We start from the raw sequence: 20,877 nt of genomic DNA, 5'->3' as shown, positions 1-20,877 counted from the left end.
GAATTGAGTTCCAACATGGGACAACTAAGGGTGGAGCACCAAGAACATTCCATCCTCCTCCATGAAATTAAAGAAGATCATAGAATCATGAGAGAGGAGCAACAAAGGCAAGGAAGAGACATTGAGGAGCTCAAGCACTCCATAAGATCTTCAAGAGGAAGAACAAGCCGCCATCACTAAGGTGGACCCGTTCTTTAATCTCCTTGTTCTTTATTTTCTATTTTTCGAATCTTTATGCTTATGTTTATCCATGTTTGTGTCTTATTACATTATCATTAGTATCTTAGTGTCTATGCCTTAAAGCTATGAATGTCCTATGAATCCATCACCTCTCTTAAATGAAAAATGCTTTAATCACAAAAGAACAAGAAGTACAGGATTTCGAATTTATCTTTGAAACTAGTTGAATTAGTTTGATGTGGTGACAATACTTTTTGTTTTCTGAATGAATGCTTGAACAGTGCATATGTCTTTTGAATTTGTTGTTTTAAGAATGTTAAAATTGTTGGCTCCTGAAAGAATGATGGAAAAGGAGAATTGTTATTGAGGATCTGAAAAATCATCAAAGTGATTCTTGAAGTAAGAAAAAGCAGTGAATACAAAAAAAAACGACAAAAAAAAGAAAAAAAAGAGAAAAAGAGAAAGAAAGAAATAAAGTTGTGATCCAAGGCAAAAAGAGTGTGCTTAAGAACCCTGGACACCTCTAATTGGGGACTCTAGCAAAGCTGAGTCACAATCTGAAAAGGTTCACCCAATTATGTGTCTGTGGCATGTATGTATCCGGTGGTAATACTGGAAGACAGAGTGCTTTGGGCCACAGCCAAGACTCATAAAGTAGCTATGTTCAAGAATCATCATTCTTAACTAGGAGAATCAATAACACTATCTGAGTTCTGAGTTCCTATGGATGCCAATCATTCTAAACTTCAAAGGATAAAGTGAGATGCCGAAACTGTTCAGAAGCAAAAAGCTACTAGTCCCGCTCATCTAATTGGAGCTAAGTTTCTTTGATATTTTGGAGTCTATAGTATATTCTCTTCTTTTTATTCTATTTTGATTTTCAGTTGCTTGGGGACAAGCAACAATTTAAGTTTGGTGTTGTGATGAGCGGATAATTTATACGCTTTTTGGCATTGTTTTTAGTGTGTTTTGAGTATATTTTAATTAGTTTTTATTATATTTTTATTAGTTTTTAGTTAAAATTCACTTTTCTGGACTTTACTATGAGTTTTTGTGTTTTTCTGTGATTTCAGGTATTTTCTGGCTGAAATTGAGGGTCCTGAGCAAAAATCTGATTCAGAGGCTGAAAAGGACTGCAGATGCTGTTGGATTCTGACCTCCCTGCACTCGAAGTGGATTTTCTGGAGCTACAAAAGCCCAATTGGCGCGCTCTCAACGGCTTTGGAAAGTCGACATCCTGGGCTTTCCAGCAATATATAATAGTCCATACTTTGGCCGAGATTTGATGGCCCAAACCGGCATTGCAAATCAGCTTCAGAATCTCCAGCGTTTAACGCTGGAACTGGCATAAAAATTGGAGTTAAACGCCCAAACTGGCATAAAAGCTGGCGTTTAACTCCAGAAAAAGTCTCTACACATGAAAGCTTCAATGCTCAGCCCAAGCACACACTAAGTGGACCCAGAAGTGGATTTTTACGTCATTTACTCATTTCTGTATACCCTAGGTTACTAGTTCACTATTAATAGGATCTTTTGACATTGTATCTTCACCTCATGACACTTTACACGTTTCTCATTGTATCTTCTACGGCATGAGTCTCTAAACCCCATGGTTGGGGGTGAGGAGCTCTGCTGTGTCTTGATGGATTAATGCAATTACTACTGTTTTTCATTCAATCATGCTTGCTTCCATTCTAAGATATCACTTGTTCCTAAACCTGATGAATGTGATGATCCGTGACACTCATCATCATTCTCAACTATGAACGTGTGCCTGACAACCACCTCCGTTCTACCTTAGATTGAGTAGATATCTCTTGGATTCCTTAATCAGAATCTTCGTGGTATAAGTTAGAATTGATGGCGGCATTCAAGAGAATCCGGAAGGTCTAAACCTTGTCTGTGGTATTCTGAGTAGGATTCAAGGATTGAATGACTGTGACGAGCTTCAAACTCCTGAGGGCTGGGCGTTAGTGACAGACGCAAAAGAATCACTGGATTCTATTCCAACCCGATTGAGAACCGACAGATGAATAGCCGTGCCGTGACAGGGTGCATTGAACATTTTCACTGAGAGGATGGGAGGTAGCCATTGACAACGGTGAAACCCTACATACAGCTTGCCATGGAAGGAGCCTTGCGTGTTTGAAGAAGAAGACAGTAGGAAAGCAGAGGTTCAGACGACAGAGCATCTCCAAAACCTCAACCTATTCTCTATTACTGCAAAACAAGTACTTATTTCATGTTCTTTTGCTTTTCACAATCAATCCTGATAATTTTTGATATCCTGACTAAGAGTTACAAGATAACCATAGCTTGCTTCAAGCCGACAATCTCCGTGGGATCGACCCTTACTCACGTAAGGTATTACTTGGACGACCCAGTGCACTTGCTGGTTAGTTGTGCGGGATTGCGAAAGTGTGATTGCAATTTCGTGCACCAACTGTGTTAAGGGAGAAGAAGTCAAAACATAAGTAACAACTTAAGTAACAGATTACGTGAAGTCAGTAAAATTCTATTATGAGAAGAATTCAGTTAGAGTGGCTGTTAAAGGTAGTTAGAGAGTGTTAGTACAGTTTTTATTAAGCTATAAAATAGGAGCTAAGTGCCTTTGTATAACAACTCTCTAATAACACATTTTCCTCATTTAGATCTTAATCAATTTTGGTCATTACTTTTTCTGCATCATTCTCTTTTCTTTGGTCATCAGTGTCCTTTCTCAATAGGTGCAAAATCATTTACATGGTATCAAGAGCAGGTTGAAAATGATCATGGCTTTACCCCTTGCAACTTCATCAACAAATCTCAAGAACGCACTGGTTCCTCTGGCAGACAAACTTGAAGAAAATAACTTCTCAACATGGAGGCACAACATCCTTCTAACAATTCAGATGCTTGAGTTTGAGGATCATCTCGATCTGTCAAAAACCCCATCACAACAAGAATCAGTTACAATTGTTGAAGAAAGTAAAAGCTCAGATTCTGCACAACAAACTCCAACCCCCTCTGTTACAAAAGATGAGGTGCCTGCAACAACGAAATCCACACCTACATCAACAATTCAAAAGGACTCATCCAAATACAAAAAATGGAGGCAAAATGTCCTTGCACTCATGACGTGGGCGGTGTCCTCCATGAACGGTACATACAAGAACAAGATGGTACACTGCGTTACTTTTGCTAAAATGTGGAAAAAGATTAATCACATCTTTACGATTTCTTCAAGAACACGTATTCAAAGTTTAAATACTCAGCTTAGAGCTTGTAAGAAAACTACAACAATTGTTGAATATCTCTCTACAATTCGCAAGATTGCAGACTCTCTCATTGCTATAGGTTACTCGTTTCAAGAAGATGATCACATCCAAGCTATCTTGGATGGTCTCACAGAAGAATATCAAGGCTACATCACATCAGTGATGTCTCGAATGACAAATTTCATAATTCATGAAGCTGAATCATTTTTGCTTGCCTTTGAAGATATGCTCGAGAGGTTTAAGAAGCCTGAACAAGGGATTATTTTAGCAAATTTAGTTCAAGTTTCTCCATTTTCACCACCAAACTTTGGAAGAGGCAGCATTGGAAGAAGGGGCCGTGCTGGGAGATCTATGAGAGGGGGTGTTAGATTTATGAATTCAAGATCCCAATGCCAATTATGTGGTAGAATGGGTCATGTAGTGCAAAATTGTTATCACAGGTTTGATGCTCAATTTCAGAATCCGTCATCTTCAACATCTTCTCATATTGCAGTTCCATATGCAAATTCACTTTCACCACCTCCTCCAGCATCCTTTCATCAACCTCGAGCATACATGACCACCTCTTCCACCCTGAGTGACAGTGCATGGTACCGCAGATTTTGGTGCTTCACATCATATTACTGCTAAACATACCAATTTCCTGAATTCTACCGATTCATCACAAGGCCCTGAGCAACTCTTTGTTGGTAATGGTCAGGGAATACCTATTTTACATCACGGATCTACAATTCTTTATGATAAATATCAAAATATTTCATTTAAATTAAATAACTTACTGCATGTCCCTTCTATTACACAAAATCTTTTGAGTGTGTCCAAATTCACTGAGGATAATAAAGTCTATTTTGAATTCTGACCTAAATCTTGTATGGTTCGTGATTAGGTGTCCAAGGATGTTCTCCTACAAGGAATAGCTAGAGGAGGCATTTACTCTTTTGATAATCTAGTGGTGCCAACAGCATCTCATCTGAATTCTACTACAAGCAATTTGTCTAATTCTATTTCACATTGTAAATTTGTTAGTACAAAAGATCACAAAAAATCATGTTTGTGTAATGAGAATCCTATTAATGCTACTGATTGTAATAATTCCTCTATCAATAGTAACATTGACACTAATAGTGGTTTTTTTTTTTTTGAATAATAATGTAGTAAAGAGTTCCTTTGATTCTATCTTTCTATCCAATTATACTACACCTAATTCTCACTTTTCTATACCTAATTCATTAGGATCTAATGCTAATTTTGTTACTTCTTCTATAGGAACATCATTAACACCTTCTATGAATTATCCTGTGGCTTATTATACTTATAATAAGAAAATTGATGACTTAGAACTCTGGCATAAAAGACTTGCCCATAGCTCTCTTAGGACAGTAGCTCAAGTCATGCACCATTGTGGCATACAAACCTCACCAATTGATAAAAATCATAAAGTGTGTGAGTTTTGTACCATTTCAAAAATGCATCAATTACCATTTAAGACATCAGAATCTGTTTATACACAACCTTTAGAATTAGTATATGTTGACATTTGGGGCCTAGCTCCCTTTCCTTCTCATCATGGCTACAAATATTATATTATTTTTTAGATGCATTTAGTAAATATACTTGCATTTTTCTCTTATTCAACAAAAGTCAGGCTTTAGAAGCTTTTCAAAAATATAAATCTTTCATTGAAAATCAAACAGGTTGTAGAATCAAGGCCTTGCAAAGTGACCATGGCCAAGAATTTCTATCTAAAACCTTTTCTACATTTCTCTCTAACAATGGTATATTCCATAGATTGTCATGTCCATATACACACCAACAACAAGGATCTATAGAGAGAAAACATAGACACACTACAGAGTGTAGCTTATCTCTCTTGGCCACTGCTTCAATGCCTCTTAAACATTGGGATTCAGCCTTTCTTACTGCAGTCTATGTCATCAATCGCTTACCTATTCCAGTTTTGGACTCTAAAAGTCCTTTTAAGGTTCTATTTAAGAACAAACCAGATTACTCTACTTTTAAAGTCTTTGGGTGTGCTTGCTATCCTTTATTGACACCTTATAACAAAAGAAAATTTGATTTTAAATCTCAAATGTGTATTTTTTTAGGATATGATTGTAATCATAGTGGTTACAAATTTATCTAAAGAAGGCAGAATCTATCTTGCAAGAAATGTAGTGTTTAATAAGTTTCTGTTCCCTTATCACACTTTGTTTCCAACTATTAGTACTAATCTTTCAAATGCAACAACTCCTTCCAAGCATCTCATTGACAATGCTATAAGTTCATACTTTCCTGTCTTTAGAAGAAGTACAATGCCTTCATCAAGCACTTCTACTAATTTTAACAATATCATCTATACTATAACCCCTACAACCAGTACTGATATTACTTCTAGTAGTCAAAATACACCACCTACGATTTTTTATTTAAATACTATACATCCACAAGATTCTGCTGCTAATTAGCAAACACACCACCAGTCCATGACAATTCTAATCTCTGGAATTGAAACAAACCTTCCCCCATGCCACAATTACCACCACCAACCACAAAAGAGCATAATACCCACCAAATGATCACTATATCGAAATCTGGTGTATCAAATCCAAAAACCTTTCTGGCCAAAACAGTAAACAATATTGATTTAACAAAAGAAACCCCAACTATAGTTCAACAGGCATTACAATGCCCTTATTGGAAGGAGTCCATGGACAATGAAATCAAGGCTCTCTACAAGTATAATACTTGGACACTAATAGATCCACCACTAAATGCAACAATAGTGGGTTGTAAATGGGTTTTTGCAGTAAAGAAAAATCAACATGGTGAAATTCTTAGGTACAAAGATAGATTAGTTGCCAAAGGATTTCACCAAATTGAAGGCATTGACTATGAGGAAGCCTATAGTTCTGTTGTACGGCCTATCACAATTCGAATAATCATAACAATAGCATTAACACAAGGCTGGGTTACGAGACAATTTGACTTTGATAATGCCTTTCTCAATGGCAAATTAGAAGATAAAGTGTTTATGCAGCAACTCCCGGGCTACACAACTCAGAATTCTACAAGAGTGTTCAAGCTACACAAGGCCCTATATGGTCTTAAGCAAGCCCCCAGAGCATGGTATCTGACCCTAGCACACACTCTAAAACAGTCTGGATTCTCTAACTCAACCTCAAATATAGCTTTATTCATTCGAAGATCTCATAATTTTGTTATATACATTATCATTTATGTTGATGATATAGTGATTACAGGCTCTAACCCAAATGAAATTGATGATTTAATTAATTCTTTAAATTCAATTTTCTCTCTAAAAGATTTAGGCAAATTCAATTATTTTTTGGGGTTAGAGGCTCAATTCTTGGCAAAGGATAAACTATTACTAACACAATCTAAATATGTACATGATTTATTAATTAGAGCAGGGATGAACCAGTCAAAACCAATGCCAACATCAATGGTGTCTTCATTAAGATTGCACAAGAATGACTCAGAAATTTTTGACAACCCTAAGAAGTATCGATCAATTGTTGAAGCACTATAATATTTGACCATCACACGACCGGATATTGCTTTTGCAGTAAATAAGTGCTCACAGTTCATGCAGCAGCCAACAATTGAACAATGAAAGGCTGTCAAGAGAATCTTGAGATACTTACAAGGTACCCCTAATCAAGGCTTATTGTTTAACAAATGTACTGACTATAGAATTATTTCCTTTGCTGATGCATATTGGGCGACAGATTTGGATGATAAAAGGTTGATCAGTGGCTATTTGGTGTTCTTAGAAAGCAACCTCATTGCTTGAAAGTGTGGAAAACAATCGAAAGTTAGTAGGTCGAGTACCGAGGCAGAATATCGAGCGGTTGTCTCTGCTCAAACGGAAGTCATGTCTATATAGCAGCTTCTTCAAGAGTTGCATGTTTCACAACAAGTGACACCAACGATCTACTGTGACAATTAGAGTACTTGTCACCTAGCTGTGAACCCAATTATGCATAGCCGTTTTAAGCATATTGAAACTGATCTACATTTTTTGAGAGAGCTAGTTAATAGAAAAAAACTTTTTGTAGTTAATATACCTGCACAAGATTAGATAGTAGATATATTGACTAAACCTCTATCTTGTAAATTGTTTGAATGGTTTAAGTCCAAGCTTAGGTTGGGAACAAAACCCCAACTAAGCTTGAGGGGGATGTTAAGGGAGAAGAAGTCAAAACTTAAGTAATAACTTAAGTAACAGATTACGTGAAGTCAGTAAAATTCTGTTATGAGAAGAATTCAGTTAGAGTGGCTGTTAGAGGTAGTTAGAGAGTGTTAGTGCAGTTTTTATTAAGCTATAAAATAGGAGCTAAGTGCCTTTGTATAACAACTCTCTAATAACACATTTTTCTCATTCAGATCTTAATCAATTTTGGTCATTTCTTTCTCTGCATCATTCTCTCTTCTTTGGTCATCAGTGTCCTTTCTCAATAGGTGCAAGATCATTTACAGACTGGATGTACAAGTAATGCCAGGGCATCTTGGCTAGTTTTACTAGCCATTTTTTGTATACTTTAGGTTGGTTTCATGAATTTTCTTAGGAAATAAGTAAGTAATTGGTTGAAAATTGATTCATACCATGATTCAAGCAAACATTGTGAATTTTGAATGATTTCTTGAGAATTAAGCATGAATTGAATGATAAAATAGATGATGCATAATCTCATGATTAAGAGCAAGACTTTGATGCACTTTGTTGATTGATTTTAGGTAACCAGAAGCAGAGAAGAGCCACGTTAGTGGCTACGTTAGTACCACTAACGTGGCCATTAATGTGGAAGGAAGGAAAGTTTGGAACGTTAGTGGCAACGTTAACGCCACTAACTTGAGCGAAGGGCAAGGAGACCCACGTTAGCGGCCCCGTTAGCGCCATTAATGTGGGCACTAACGTGGAAGAGAGGAGAAGCCCCAACGTTAGTGGGAATGTTAATGGCATTAACTTTGAAGAAGGAGAGCATGAAAAGTTAGTGACAACGTTAACGCCACTAACTTTAGCAAAGCAAAGGAAGACCCACGTTAATGGCCACGTTAACACTACAATCGTGAACCATTAACGTAGAGAAAGGAGGCAGCTGTGAAGTTAGTGGCAATGTTAACGCCACTAACTTTAGTGAAGAAAAGAAGGCCTACGTTAGTGGCCACGTTAGTGCCACTAACGTGGACACTAACGTGGGCAAAATCTCACCCGGCAGCCTGACCATGCCTTCTTCAAACAAAAAATAACTTGAGCCACAAAGCTCCAAATGAGGTGATTTCAGTGGCATTAGAAAGTAGGATTCCAGGGCTTTCCAAGCATATATGGCACTACATGGTGGAGACTAAATTTGAGGGAAAAAACCTGTCCTAAAAGGGCAGAGATGAACATGGTATCAACCTGTAGTAAGGCCAGCTGACCTCTTCACCTTCCAAGAAGTGTAACTCGAGCTGTAGATCTCCAAATGATGCATTTCTAAAGGCGCTAAAAAGTATACATCCAGGGCTTTCCAACAATATATAATAGTATGGGGGTGGACATTAAGTTTGAGCTCCAGAACTTGGCAATATTAATCCCCTGAACGCTGACGTTATTGTGGCCAACGTTGCCAATAACGCCAATGACTATGCCAGCGACCTTGTCCACTTCAAAGGATCATAACTTGAGTTATAGAGATCCAATTGAGCTGATTCTAGTTGCGTTAGAAATTTGACATCCAGAGATTTCCAACGATATATAATACTCTATAGTGGGCATGAAATTGAAGCACAAACAATAGGCATCTTTTAAGCCCCCAAAACACCAACTCGGTAGCAAGTGTGACGTTAGCCACACTAACTTCAGCACTAACGCCACACTTGTAGCGCTAGTGTGGCTAACGCTGGCACTAACGATTAGCACCTGGATCTCAACTTGATTCATTTCTCTTTTAAGGACGACCCAACCTCAAGCAAGGAAGCCCACAAGTGTCAACTAATCATGGCCACAAGAAGCATCTAGAATAGAAATTTTCATTTAATTGTAATTTGCTTTTAATTTCATTTCATTTTGTAATTTAGGAGCGCCTATATAAAGGCCTTAGTTTTAACATTCAATTCATTCGGGATTGGATAGAGGATTCTGGGGGGGCTGGACACACCAGAGAAGAAGGGTCTTCGGACTCACCTCCCCCTACACTCTTCTTCCTTTTCTCTTCTTTTTCTTTTCTTAGTAGTAGTTTAATTCCAGTTTTGTACTTTTCATTTATGAACTTTGAAGTTTCAGTTTCAGTTTCAATCTTCATCTTTATTTTTTTACACTTTCTTTCTTTTCTGTTTTGATAGAGCAATGAACAACTAACTCTTTTCATTGGGTTAGAGAGCTCTGTTGTAATTTGATGGATCAATTGTAGTTTTCATTCTTCTTCCTCTTTCTTTTCTCTTGATCTTACTATAAAGCTTTCGGTCTTTATTCAAGCATTCAATTATCTTGGAAGAGAAATTGAATGTACTTGGGTTTTTGTGAAAGGCTTGGAAGAGAAATAACAGAAACCATGCTAGAAATGCTTTCTCACATTGGATTAGGTTGGGAGTTGGATGGATATCGTGACATGTAATCCTACCAATACTTTGATCTATGAATGTGTGTGGTATAATCAGTGACCAAACTTCCACTACAAGAATTTGACAAATTAGCGACGAATTTTTGCGAGAATTATTTTTTGTCACTAATCCGTCACTAACTTGCGAGGAATTATTTACTGATGTTATTTTTCCGAGACATTTTTGTAGACCACAGTATAAGTGACAATATTGGTAAAACTGAAGGTGGAATTGGCGGACATGTTCTTTGTGCAATTGATATGTCAAGTTTTAGGTGTTTGCATTTTTCATTTTTTTTTAATTTTCAATGTGAAATGAGGTACCGAGATGTGTATTTTTCACTTTTGCTTGCTTAGTTTACTAAGTCATCTTATTTCAAGCTATTGAAAAGATAGAGTAGGTATTTGATCAAGCCCAAATGCTTGGTTATTATTAGGTTAAGCTTCAATACTTACTTTCTTGAAACATGGTTTGAACCTTTTTAAAGGTGTATAATTTTGATGAACTAATTTATTTTGTATGTGATATTTTTTAGTTCAATGACTAAAATAAAAAAAATAATTAGGTTTATTTTAGTATAACGGCATACATGCTATTGATGATGGTTGCAAATTAAAGACTCTATTGCGACTATAATATTTATGAGATATCTATCGATTTGTTACTAGTTTAAAAGGAAATTGCGATGATATTTTTTGATAGTATTATAATTAATTGATTATATATTATTTCCTAGCAAGTTAGCTACTATATTATAGCTCTACTTTCTCATTTAAAATAGCTATTGTTTAGCGACAATTCTTACAAATTTGATTAAGGATTTTCAAAGATTAGCTATAAAATGTGATAGATTTGCGATCATATTAGCGAATAACTTGCGACGAGTTAGGTTCGAAAAAATTCTTCGCTAATTAGCATCAACTAAGCATTCCATTTTGTCTACGAAATTAGTTTGTATTTAGCGATGAGTCTGCTGCAGTAGAGTTTGTCGCTAATTAGCGACTACCGTTTAGTCTATTTCTTCTATAGAATTAGCTTTTACTTTAGTGATGGATTTGCGACTATCTATTTGGTAGCTAAAAAACTTTCCAATGAAATAGCGACTGTTCTGTTTGCCTCACTGATCTGCGACTTGTAATTAGCGAGGAAAGCATTAGTTGTTACGCGGTAGCTAATCCGTCCCAAATTATATTTTGCGTCAGATTAGCGATGATTTTACGACTCTTTTTGTTGTAGCTAATCGACCATATTCTTGTAGTGTTTCATCTCTTCCCATGAGAAATTAAATCAAGGAATTGGGCAATTGTTCAAGCTTAGAGAGATTGGATTGCCAAGGAATTGGGATCCAATCACTTAAGATTGCCAAGGAGATCAATGAATGCATTGATTGAGGAAGAGATGAGAATGAACTTGATCTAGATAATTCAATATCTCTAAATCCCAATGTTCATTTTATTTTTAGTTTTTACATTTACTTTTCTTGCCATTTTACTTTTCTGCACTTTAGAGTTTTTCTTTGCATTCATGCAATTTACATTTCCTTGTTGCTCATCATCCAAATAAGAACTGTCTAACTAGGATAATCAATTAACCATCAATTGCTTAATCCGTTAATCCCTGTGGATTCGACCTCACTCTATTGTGAGTTTTTACTTGACGATAATTTGGTATACTTGCCGAAGGAAAATTTGTTGAGAGACAAGTTTCCGTGCATCAACAAGGGTCGATACGAGTTGGAGTTGAAATTGGCACTTTGTCCTCTTGAACGACTTGGTTCAGAAAAGTGACCAATCCAACTAAATCATCATCAGTAGGTTGGGAAGTCACACCATGGGTTTCAGGAGGTGTTTCCAGACCATGAGGAGTTGAAGATTTAGTTTCTTGTGTGGGCTGGAAGACTTTTATGGTGAGAGAATCATTTTTGGAATTCGAGAGGGCGAATCAAACTCAGGAGCGATAGTTTCTAGAACTCGAGAGGGTGAATCGGAGTCAGGAGCAACTTGGGATCCATTAAGGGTTTCAACTTGAGTTGGAGAAGAGGGATGGTCAAATTTTGAGTTTGCGATGGTAAATGATGTTCTTCTGTCAGATCGACCACTTGTGTCTCAGTCAAAACTAGTGAAATCACTTCTATGGATTCAGCAGATACGATAGTTTGAGCCGACGAGTGAGATTCTTGTTTCTTTGATTTTGGTTGATTTTGTTATTGTGATTGATTAGGGGCAAGAGAAGACGAAGTTGATTGAACAGTGGTTTCAGTCTGGAACAGCACATACAGTAGTTTAAGTTTATTTTGATTAATCTAATACATTTGAAATCAATATAAAGTTACTAGAATAGGTCTTTTTCTTCGAACTAGCTGAAAGGCTGATTCAGCTTTTGCATCGTCATCATCTAAGTATGAAGAAGCAGCGAGAAGATTTTGAATTGATGGCTCACTTTCTTCTGAAGAGCTATCATTTGATGACTGAACCTGTAACTAAAGAAAGAATCGAAGTCAGTACGGGTTTAAATGAATATAAGTGAGAAAGGGTTTGAAGAATTTGATCGAAAGAATACCCTTTTGGAAACTCTGGTAGGAGCTTGTCGACTTCTCTTTGGTGGTTGTCTTGAAGGTGCTGCAGCGTCAATTTTTATTTTTGAAGTTCTCCTTGGAAAACCTTCGGTAGCAGGAATAGCTCGATTGGCAGAGCTTTTAATTTCCTCGAAGGTGCGATTGTACTTAGAAAAGTATGTAGTCCACCAATTGAAGTAGGATTTAGTGATGAATGAACTACGCTCGTATAAAAGGTGATTGTAGTTCATCCTTTGTTTTTGGTTTGAAGCGAGACAAATATCGAGTGTTTCCTTCGAAACCAGCTCAACATGACAAAAAGGTTTGCTGTTTCAAGGAAGTAGAGTCAGAATAGTTTGGGAGAAGACTAATTACCTGGCTGTATAATAAGGGACATAAAGAACTGCCTTAAATCGCTCCTTTTTGTATTGTGGCAACCCAGTTAGGATCACCTGGATAGCCTTTAGGTTTGCCCAGTTTCTATTGGCAATTTCGTTCTCTTGATCGTCATTTGAAAAACAGAGACGTTCGAGCCAAGCAGGACCACAACTTCGACGTAAAAAAGGAGTGAAATTGAGGTCATCGTTGTTGAAGTTTTTGTAGAAGTGGAGAAGGGAGAAGACAGCCCATAAACGATCCTCATGCGTTTGGGTTTCTGGGAAGTTTGGTTGAAAATTGGCCAATTGAAAGCCCTCAATGTGTTGCTTTCCAGATGAACCGTCCCCATTCTTCTACATGAATTTTTTGAAGACAGCGTTTAACCAGAACTGGAGAAGCCAAAAAGGTCCTCCTGTGCTGATCGAAGAATGTTTTCGAAGACAGTTGACAAAATTGCCACGTTCTTTGAACAAATGTCCAAGTATTAACTTGGCCAAATTGAAGTTATTTCCCTCGTGTAAAAGGGTAGCAAGGGGAAGGAAAAGTTTCTGCATTTGGACACTTCGAGAGCAGAAAACTATGGCATTCAGCCAATAGAACAAAAATGCCACGTGTTCGTCATCTGTTATAGGTTCGTTGTCTGCACCCATATGGTGAGCAATAAACTCACTATAAGAAGTTATGGAGCCTATTCTGTATTCCCGATTAGGCTGCATATCGAAGGTGAATTCGGGGAAGTTTATCGGAAGTCCAGTAATAGCAGCTACATCGAAGAGCAAGAGGCCAACCATTCCACAAGGAAGATAAAAATTATTGGGGTCCTATTCCAGAAATGGACCACAGCTCCGATCATCCAGGGGTGTGTTGAGGGTGCAAAGTGAGAAAGTCGTAGAAGATCCTGAATGCCGAGAGCCCTCTAGGTAGCATCCTTTTCAGATTCGAGACGCATGTGCCAGGCCTTGAAGCCAACTCCTCGAGGGGTGATTTTAAAGTTATTTCTGAAGGGTTTTTGAGGATTGGTGAAGAAGGAGATGTCGAGGTTTTGACTCATGAGCACGTCTTCTCTTTGAGCATTACGAAAGTAGCGGAGACACTTGTTTGCCCTTTCCAAGTCCTGGGTGAGGCCAACGAAATAATGAGTTTCGTCACCAACATGGAAGGGGATAAGAATCCAGGGGTCATCGACTTGAGGCTGAGGGTCCCCAATAATCTCATCATTAATCTGGTTGAGTATTTGTAAGGTTGGGGGAGCTTGGTCATGAGCCATAGGACATTTGCCCTTGTCTTGAGTAGCAACTTGAGTAGAAGAAGTAGTCATTGATGAGCAAAAGGAAGAACAAGAAGGGAAAAATTACAGTTGCAGAGGAAAAGAGGATATAGGATTTTAGAGAGTGAGGATTCAGGAAGGACGAATGATGGTAAAGAGTTTTAATTTAAAGAGGATTTACTTCTTAACCATTATTACAGAGAATTCAAAAGAAAAGAGGCAACTTTGCGAAGAAGGCGAAGTGGTGGAAGAGAAAGACGGTGAGTCATGGCCTCATGGGAAGACTTGTCAAACAGGTAAAAAATTAATGGAAGAGGTGAATGGCATTAATGGCTAATCAAGGTAATTTCCACTAATTCCTATTAATGACTAAACTAGGATAAAGTGTTTCGTCTACTAAAAGATGATTTCGAAAATAAACATATTAATCTTAGGGGGCAATTTGTTAGTCAAAAATAAATAAATTTGAAGGAGAAGGTTATTCAAATTGTTAAGTGAGCTTTCGGAAGAGAAGTTGGTGTCGAAAGAGACATATTTAGGGATGTTGAGTGAGAGCTCGATTAACTTAGCAAATCGAGGAGTTATTCGAGCAGAAGGATCAAAGATTTTTGAAATCGAAGGTTATTCTATAGCCGTTACATGATCAGGCAAAAGAGTGGGAATGGTTACTTGCATTTTCACACACATGAGATGTTCATTTCAAATTAATCAGGGAAATGGCTATAAATACTAGAAGGCTCGAAGTCACAAGGGTTGGAACTTTACTTCAGAAAACACTCAAGCACACTCACATCCCTAGTGAATTTTTGAGTCTGCGTTCGAGTCTCTTTTTTGTAGGATTCCTTCCATGTTTTTATATTTTCAATTTACAATTTTTGCAAAACTTTACTTTCCATGTTCAATTTATCTTCCAAGCAACTTTAATTTTCTTGTCAAATTTACATTCCAGCATTTTTAATTTCCATGTCGAAAGCCCTTTGATTCACCCGAAGGCATTTTATTGCTTTGTTTAAATTCAATGCAAACCATTTCGATTTCATTCAATTTCACTTTCAAAATCTTTATTTAACACCTTTTTCAGTCTTTCCTTTTAAATCTTGTCTAATTCGAGAATTTTTGATGCACTTCCAAAAAGCTGGTACTCATAAAAAAGATGAGTAAGTTTTACTCCCAAACCATTAAAATCGAACTACCATCGATTTGTTAAAAATCGACAAAACACTAACATAAATAGAAAATGATAATTTCATTCCCATTTTTAATAATACTACTTCACGTATAATTTCTTTTATATTATATATTTGTATACATTTATTTTTTTAAAAAAAAAAGAAAAATATATTAAAATAGGGGCCAGAATAATATCTATCTATTCTGATAAGTTACACTTAAACATACAAGTTACAAGTTACAACCTTTGAGTAGGGCACTTTCCACGCTTATGGTAGTCCGAACTTTACTTGAAATTGAAATATCCATATTTTAGGTGGAAGGCACATGCATGGCACCTCTATTGAAAGATCCAATCCAAGCACATAGATACAAATTTCTCCTTTTGAAGCAAAGGGAACGCGGATGCTTGGGTTTGAAAGTTGAAAGGCTACTAATATCTAGTTTAGTTTTATGAATTGAATCACACCCAACGTACGTCTAGATCTGCATTAATCAGTTTACTTTTTCATTAAAACTTAAATTGTCATTGCAAACGAAAGTTAGTACCCATCTAACTCTTTTAATCTGATGGTTGAGATTAATTATTTTTTATATTTATATGCATGATAAATTTTATAATAACGTCACCTTGCTTATTGCTTGCTTGAGTTCTATGAATTCTTGATCCTATCATCATAGACTCTCGCAAATCTAGAATTCATAATTATTGGTTATGGATGTATAGCAGGTGGCATATATACTTTTTTAACTTTTTAGAGCACGAGGACATTCAGTAATACATACTCCTTCCTGTTATTTGATGAATACTTTCATATTGCCCGCTTGCCAATAATTATATCATTTATTTTAGTATAAATTTCACCTGAGCTATGATGGAGACTCACATATAATTATTTAAGAACTATTATTAGATAATTTAATCAAAATTGTTAAATTAATTTCATAATTTTAACTAACAATTTTATATAAAAATAAATGCATGTGAGTTTTTACCATTAGCTATTAACAAATTTATGTGTTGCTTCATTTGCAGCAACCTGATCGACAAACAATAAGGAACAATGAAAAATGTATTCTTGGATGCTATCTCTATCTAGCTAGCTAGCCCCATTTGTCATAATTTTCAACCATTTTCTTCATTTGTAATTGTGTGTTGATTTCAAAACATAATTTTATTATTAACTGATATAACTGTTGTATGGTGTAAAAATAAGAGATAATTTGACATTTAGAATGTTTCATTATTTTAATTTTAGGATTCGTTTTCACTGTACACTGTACCGTAGTTGTCTAATCTATATACTAAACCTTGCATGTTCCATCTTATGCCAGCATTTTTCATTTTTCTAATATTTGTAATATAAAAAGTTAATTTGAGGATTGATAAAAATAATTACTCTTTCAAAGCAGAATTATTTGCGTCACCTTCTAATTGAAGAATTTATTCCGATTAAATTACTAATTATTAGTCACTAATTGAGAAAAATTCAAGATTCAGTAATTATATTTTATATTGGCTATAAGCGTATATATTTATTCATTTAGTCTAATAATTCAACAACATATTTAAAAAAAATATAGGGAGACAATGAATTTAGTGAACAATGTGAAATTGCATTGTGAACAATAGAATTAAAAAGGAAAATCAGATGATAATTAATTTAAATAATTTTTAATAATTTCAACTTTTAAATTTTAAAAAAATAAGAATTCGCAAATTGTGTAGTTACGTATATGGTAACCTCCCTTTTCCGTGTGTGATTTCTGTCCTGCAGTGCCTTCCTCTCGCACATTCTCTTCCACTCTCTCCTCTCTGACGCCGCAAAGAACACCACCCGTTGTCGCCCAGAACACCAGCCGATGTCGCCTAACTGTCCGCAAACGTCCAATGACGACATCCTTTCGCGTACATTGCGTCCGTCGCGCAGCCTACTAACGCGTCATTATGTATGTAGATGGTCATTTTAATGAGTAATTGGATAGTTATTTTTTTATCACAGATGTCGGAGGTTCATTTCTATACTTAGCCGGATGGTTATTGTTACTGTTTACGTAAATAGTTATTTTTTGGGGCTTAATGGGTTCAGTTAAAACAGCAATGGAAGAATAAGCCTTACCGCGAGTTGGTGTCTGTTCGATAGTAGGTCGACGACAGATGGGGGTGGGTGCTATAGCAGCAACAGGGGTGACCTATTCAACGGTCACGAGTTCGATGGTTTGGGATGCTAGGGCGGCGGTGGCAGGATGCGACCTCCAGGCTGGGTACCGGTGCAGGAGACAGCGGCAAGCCAGGCACCAGGGACGCATGACGGGAACGACGGAGGCCTTCCTCGACGCAGGCTCCAGCGGATGACACAGAGACTGACGACGGGAAGGTGGCCTCTATCCGAGCTGTTGGTTGCCGGTGACAGAGACAAACGCGGACGAAAGAGGGGGATGGACTGGGTTCGAAGCTAATGAACGGTAATGGTGTCTCTGACGCCACTAAGGTAGGATGGTTAGTGAAGAACGTTGGGGATTGCTGCCGGCTGGGGAGAAAAAAGGATTGGGGGTGAAAACTATTTGTAATTAAAGGTTTGGATGGTTGTTTTTGTGAAATAACTGAATTGGGGGGGTTTGAATTTAGGATAATTTAAAAAATGGTCTTCATTTTTTATTCCTATTGGGCTAAATAACTAGCCCATTGTTCACATTGTCAAGATTTCTCATTGGCTCCCTAGCGGAATTATTTTTTAATCCGTATTTTTAAATATTGTTAATTAACTGTTGGTCAAGAATAATGAATTTTATGGATACTTTAGCATTATTTGTTACTAGTCCATTTAAACCTGAAGATTCAGTGATAGTTGCGGATATTAGGAAGAAATTGGCTGGTACGTTACATGGAAAGGAAGTGGGGTCCCAGCATTTGGGAGATGAGGCTGGCTGGACCAAAGTCAGCGGTAAAGGGAGAGAAAAATTGGGTCAATCAAACAAAGTCCAACAAACCTCTAAAAGAAAAATGTCGTTGCATTCAAATTAGAAATTGGGTCAGAACCGTGACTTTAGACCGCATATGAGAGGAGTCGGATCAAGGGTGAAGACCGGGTCGGTTGGCGGATCTCTTTCTTCCTCTCAAGCACCACAGTGTCTTCCAAACAACAAGGGGTGAAGGGCAAAGCTGTCTCCGTTGCGGTACCAACTTTCATTGCCATTATCAAAAATGCACTACAATATTTTTATTTATTTGTGGCAATTTTTTTTTATTTGTGGAGGTTTATAACCTCCACCAAATGATTTGTGGGGGTTTCAAAAACTCCCAAAATTTGAGGTGTCACGAGGTCTTTTGTGGGGAGTTTTGTGTGTGTTTAGTGAAAGTTTTATATTGGACTTTTGTGACAGTTTTTAATTACTTTTGTGGCAGTTTAAAACCCCACAAATTAATTTTTTAATTTAACAAAAATTAACTATTTTGTTAGATTTTCAAACCTCCACAAACTCTGTAATTATTTATTTATTTTTAATTTCAAATCATTCAGTAATATCATCACATTTATATATTCTCAAATTAAAAATTTATTTTTTAATATCAAAATTTAAAAACTAAATCTTTTTAACACAATTTCTCAATATAAGACATAACACTATATAGAAACAAAATTCTCAATAACAATAGTTCCAAACATAATTACATATAATATTATTCTACATAACTATTACTATTTTTCTTTAAAAAATAAAATAAAATAACAACTTCAATATTTCAATATTATCTAATTACATAAAAAATGATCTGTCAAATACATCTGGATGGCCATAGTGAAACCGCACCCTGAACAGAAGCATACATAAAAAAAGGTAAGCATATGTTGGAGTTTGGAAAGATAACACTAGAGGAATAGGTAATAATGATAATATACTTGAATGAAAAATATCACTGCTTGTTTAACAATAGGTAAAAGTCAAACATATGAAAAATGCTACTTTAGCATTACATTAGGCTTTGCAAATAAACTTGGAAAACTAAGTTCACATTTGCTTTCTTTACCAATAAATAGTTAAAAAAGAAAGTATTTATTATTTTCGAACATGTTCATAGTAAAGTTTTGCAGGGTTAGCTGAGAGGATTATTGGCAAGAAGCCTTTGACAAATAGTGAGAAAACTGGTTTCTTGATATGACATGAACCATGCCAGAGAAGGCACACTGATGAAGTTTTAAAAGTCATTGAAAGTGAGGAAAGAAAATAGTGAGTAATGGGGGCAAGCAAGAAAAGAGATAGTTTATGTGAATTTAAAATAGAACAGGGAAACAATAAAAGAAACGGAGGCAGTATTGTCTTGAGAAAATGTTTTTTATCATCTTGACATATGGTATTTGAAGTTTCCAATGCTTTTCCAACCCGTATCCAATCCTAAATGTCTGCAAATTAAGTATAAACTTAAAATAGTAACAAGTGATCCTTCAAAACAATCTAATATGGTTGACTTTTTTCATCATTGAAGATTGTACAGCATGATGAGCAGAAAGTATCAATGAGTCTTATTATACTTTTAGTTACAGAGGGGTGCTAAACTCTCATTTATCAAAATAAAACTCTAAACCAATAGCGTCTAAGATTGCATAGAAGTAGCAAATTGAACACCTCATACTAAAACTCAAAGCACAAAGTAGTAGAAGGAATAACAATTATTAAAGGAAGCCGTTCATAGTATACCTTATAAAGATGGAAAGTAACGCCCTCAATGGGAACACTAATATCACTTAGGCAGTTCACCATTGCAAGGCCTACCAAAACTACAGAAAAAAAAATCACCAATCAAACACTTTTTTTTTCATATGAAATTTGCTTTAATAAATAAATACTATTAGCTAATAAGGGTATGTCTAAAACGAGCTCAACCGTTATGTGCTTATTGAATGAGCCATATTTATATAGGCCATTAGATTTTATTAGATGAAAATCAAAGGCTAATATAAAACAAGAGCATTGATGGACTCTAATAAATATAGAATATCATAGTACATAAAAAAATGTTTTAAATGGCAATACTTTAATACACAATACTTTAAACGGTAACAAAATCTTTTATTCTTTAATAATTAAATATAAAATATATGAAAATAAAATATATAAGTATTTTTTATTTAATAAAATTAATTATTATGCAAAACTTTTTTATAATATTAAAAAATTATATTAAAATAATATTTTAAACAGTAACATAAAAATATAAAATCATTAAAATTTATTTTATATTACTTGGTAAATAATTAGATTATTATATTCAAAATTTATTAACTAACTACTTTTATTAAAGACGTTATTATATAATATAATTTTTTATAAAAATATTTTAAAAAATAATTTATTTAAAATATTATATATAATACATGAAAATATTTTTTTTTAGAAAAATAGAATAAATAATATAATTTTAAATACATACCTAAATAAAAAAGTTAATATTTTCATTATTATATATA

General features: G+C 35.6%; 1 protein-coding gene across 1 annotated transcript; it reads left to right on the top strand.

Moving 5' to 3' along the window:
* The first annotated feature begins 5,961 nt into the window (after positions 1-5,961).
* On the top strand, positions 5,962-6,932 carry LOC130962741 (uncharacterized mitochondrial protein AtMg00820-like). Its single transcript, XM_057888913.1, has 2 exons — positions 5,962-6,563; positions 6,869-6,932. Exons 1-2 carry the CDS (start codon positions 5,962-5,964, stop codon positions 6,930-6,932), a joined length of 666 nt encoding a protein of 221 aa, XP_057744896.1.
* Positions 6,933-20,877: the final 13,945 nt, after the last annotated feature.

Source organism: Arachis stenosperma, chromosome 2 (genome assembly GCF_014773155.1).
Source record: "Arachis stenosperma cultivar V10309 chromosome 2, arast.V10309.gnm1.PFL2, whole genome shotgun sequence".
NCBI lineage: Eukaryota > Viridiplantae > Streptophyta > Magnoliopsida > Fabales > Fabaceae > Arachis > Arachis stenosperma.
Note: the sequence above shows the minus strand (reverse complement) of the source record. Positions and strands in the feature narration are given on the sequence as shown.

Bases quoted from the DNA above. Each gene is read 5' to 3' on its own strand.
- LOC130962741 (XM_057888913.1), top strand. From the start codon at position 5,962: ATGCCACAATTACCACCACCAACCACAAAAGAGCATAATACCCACCAA. The intron at 6,564-6,868 runs GTATCTGACCCT...TAATTAGAGCAG, and splicing joins AAGCAAGCCCCCAGAGCATG to GGATGAACCAGTCAAAACCA.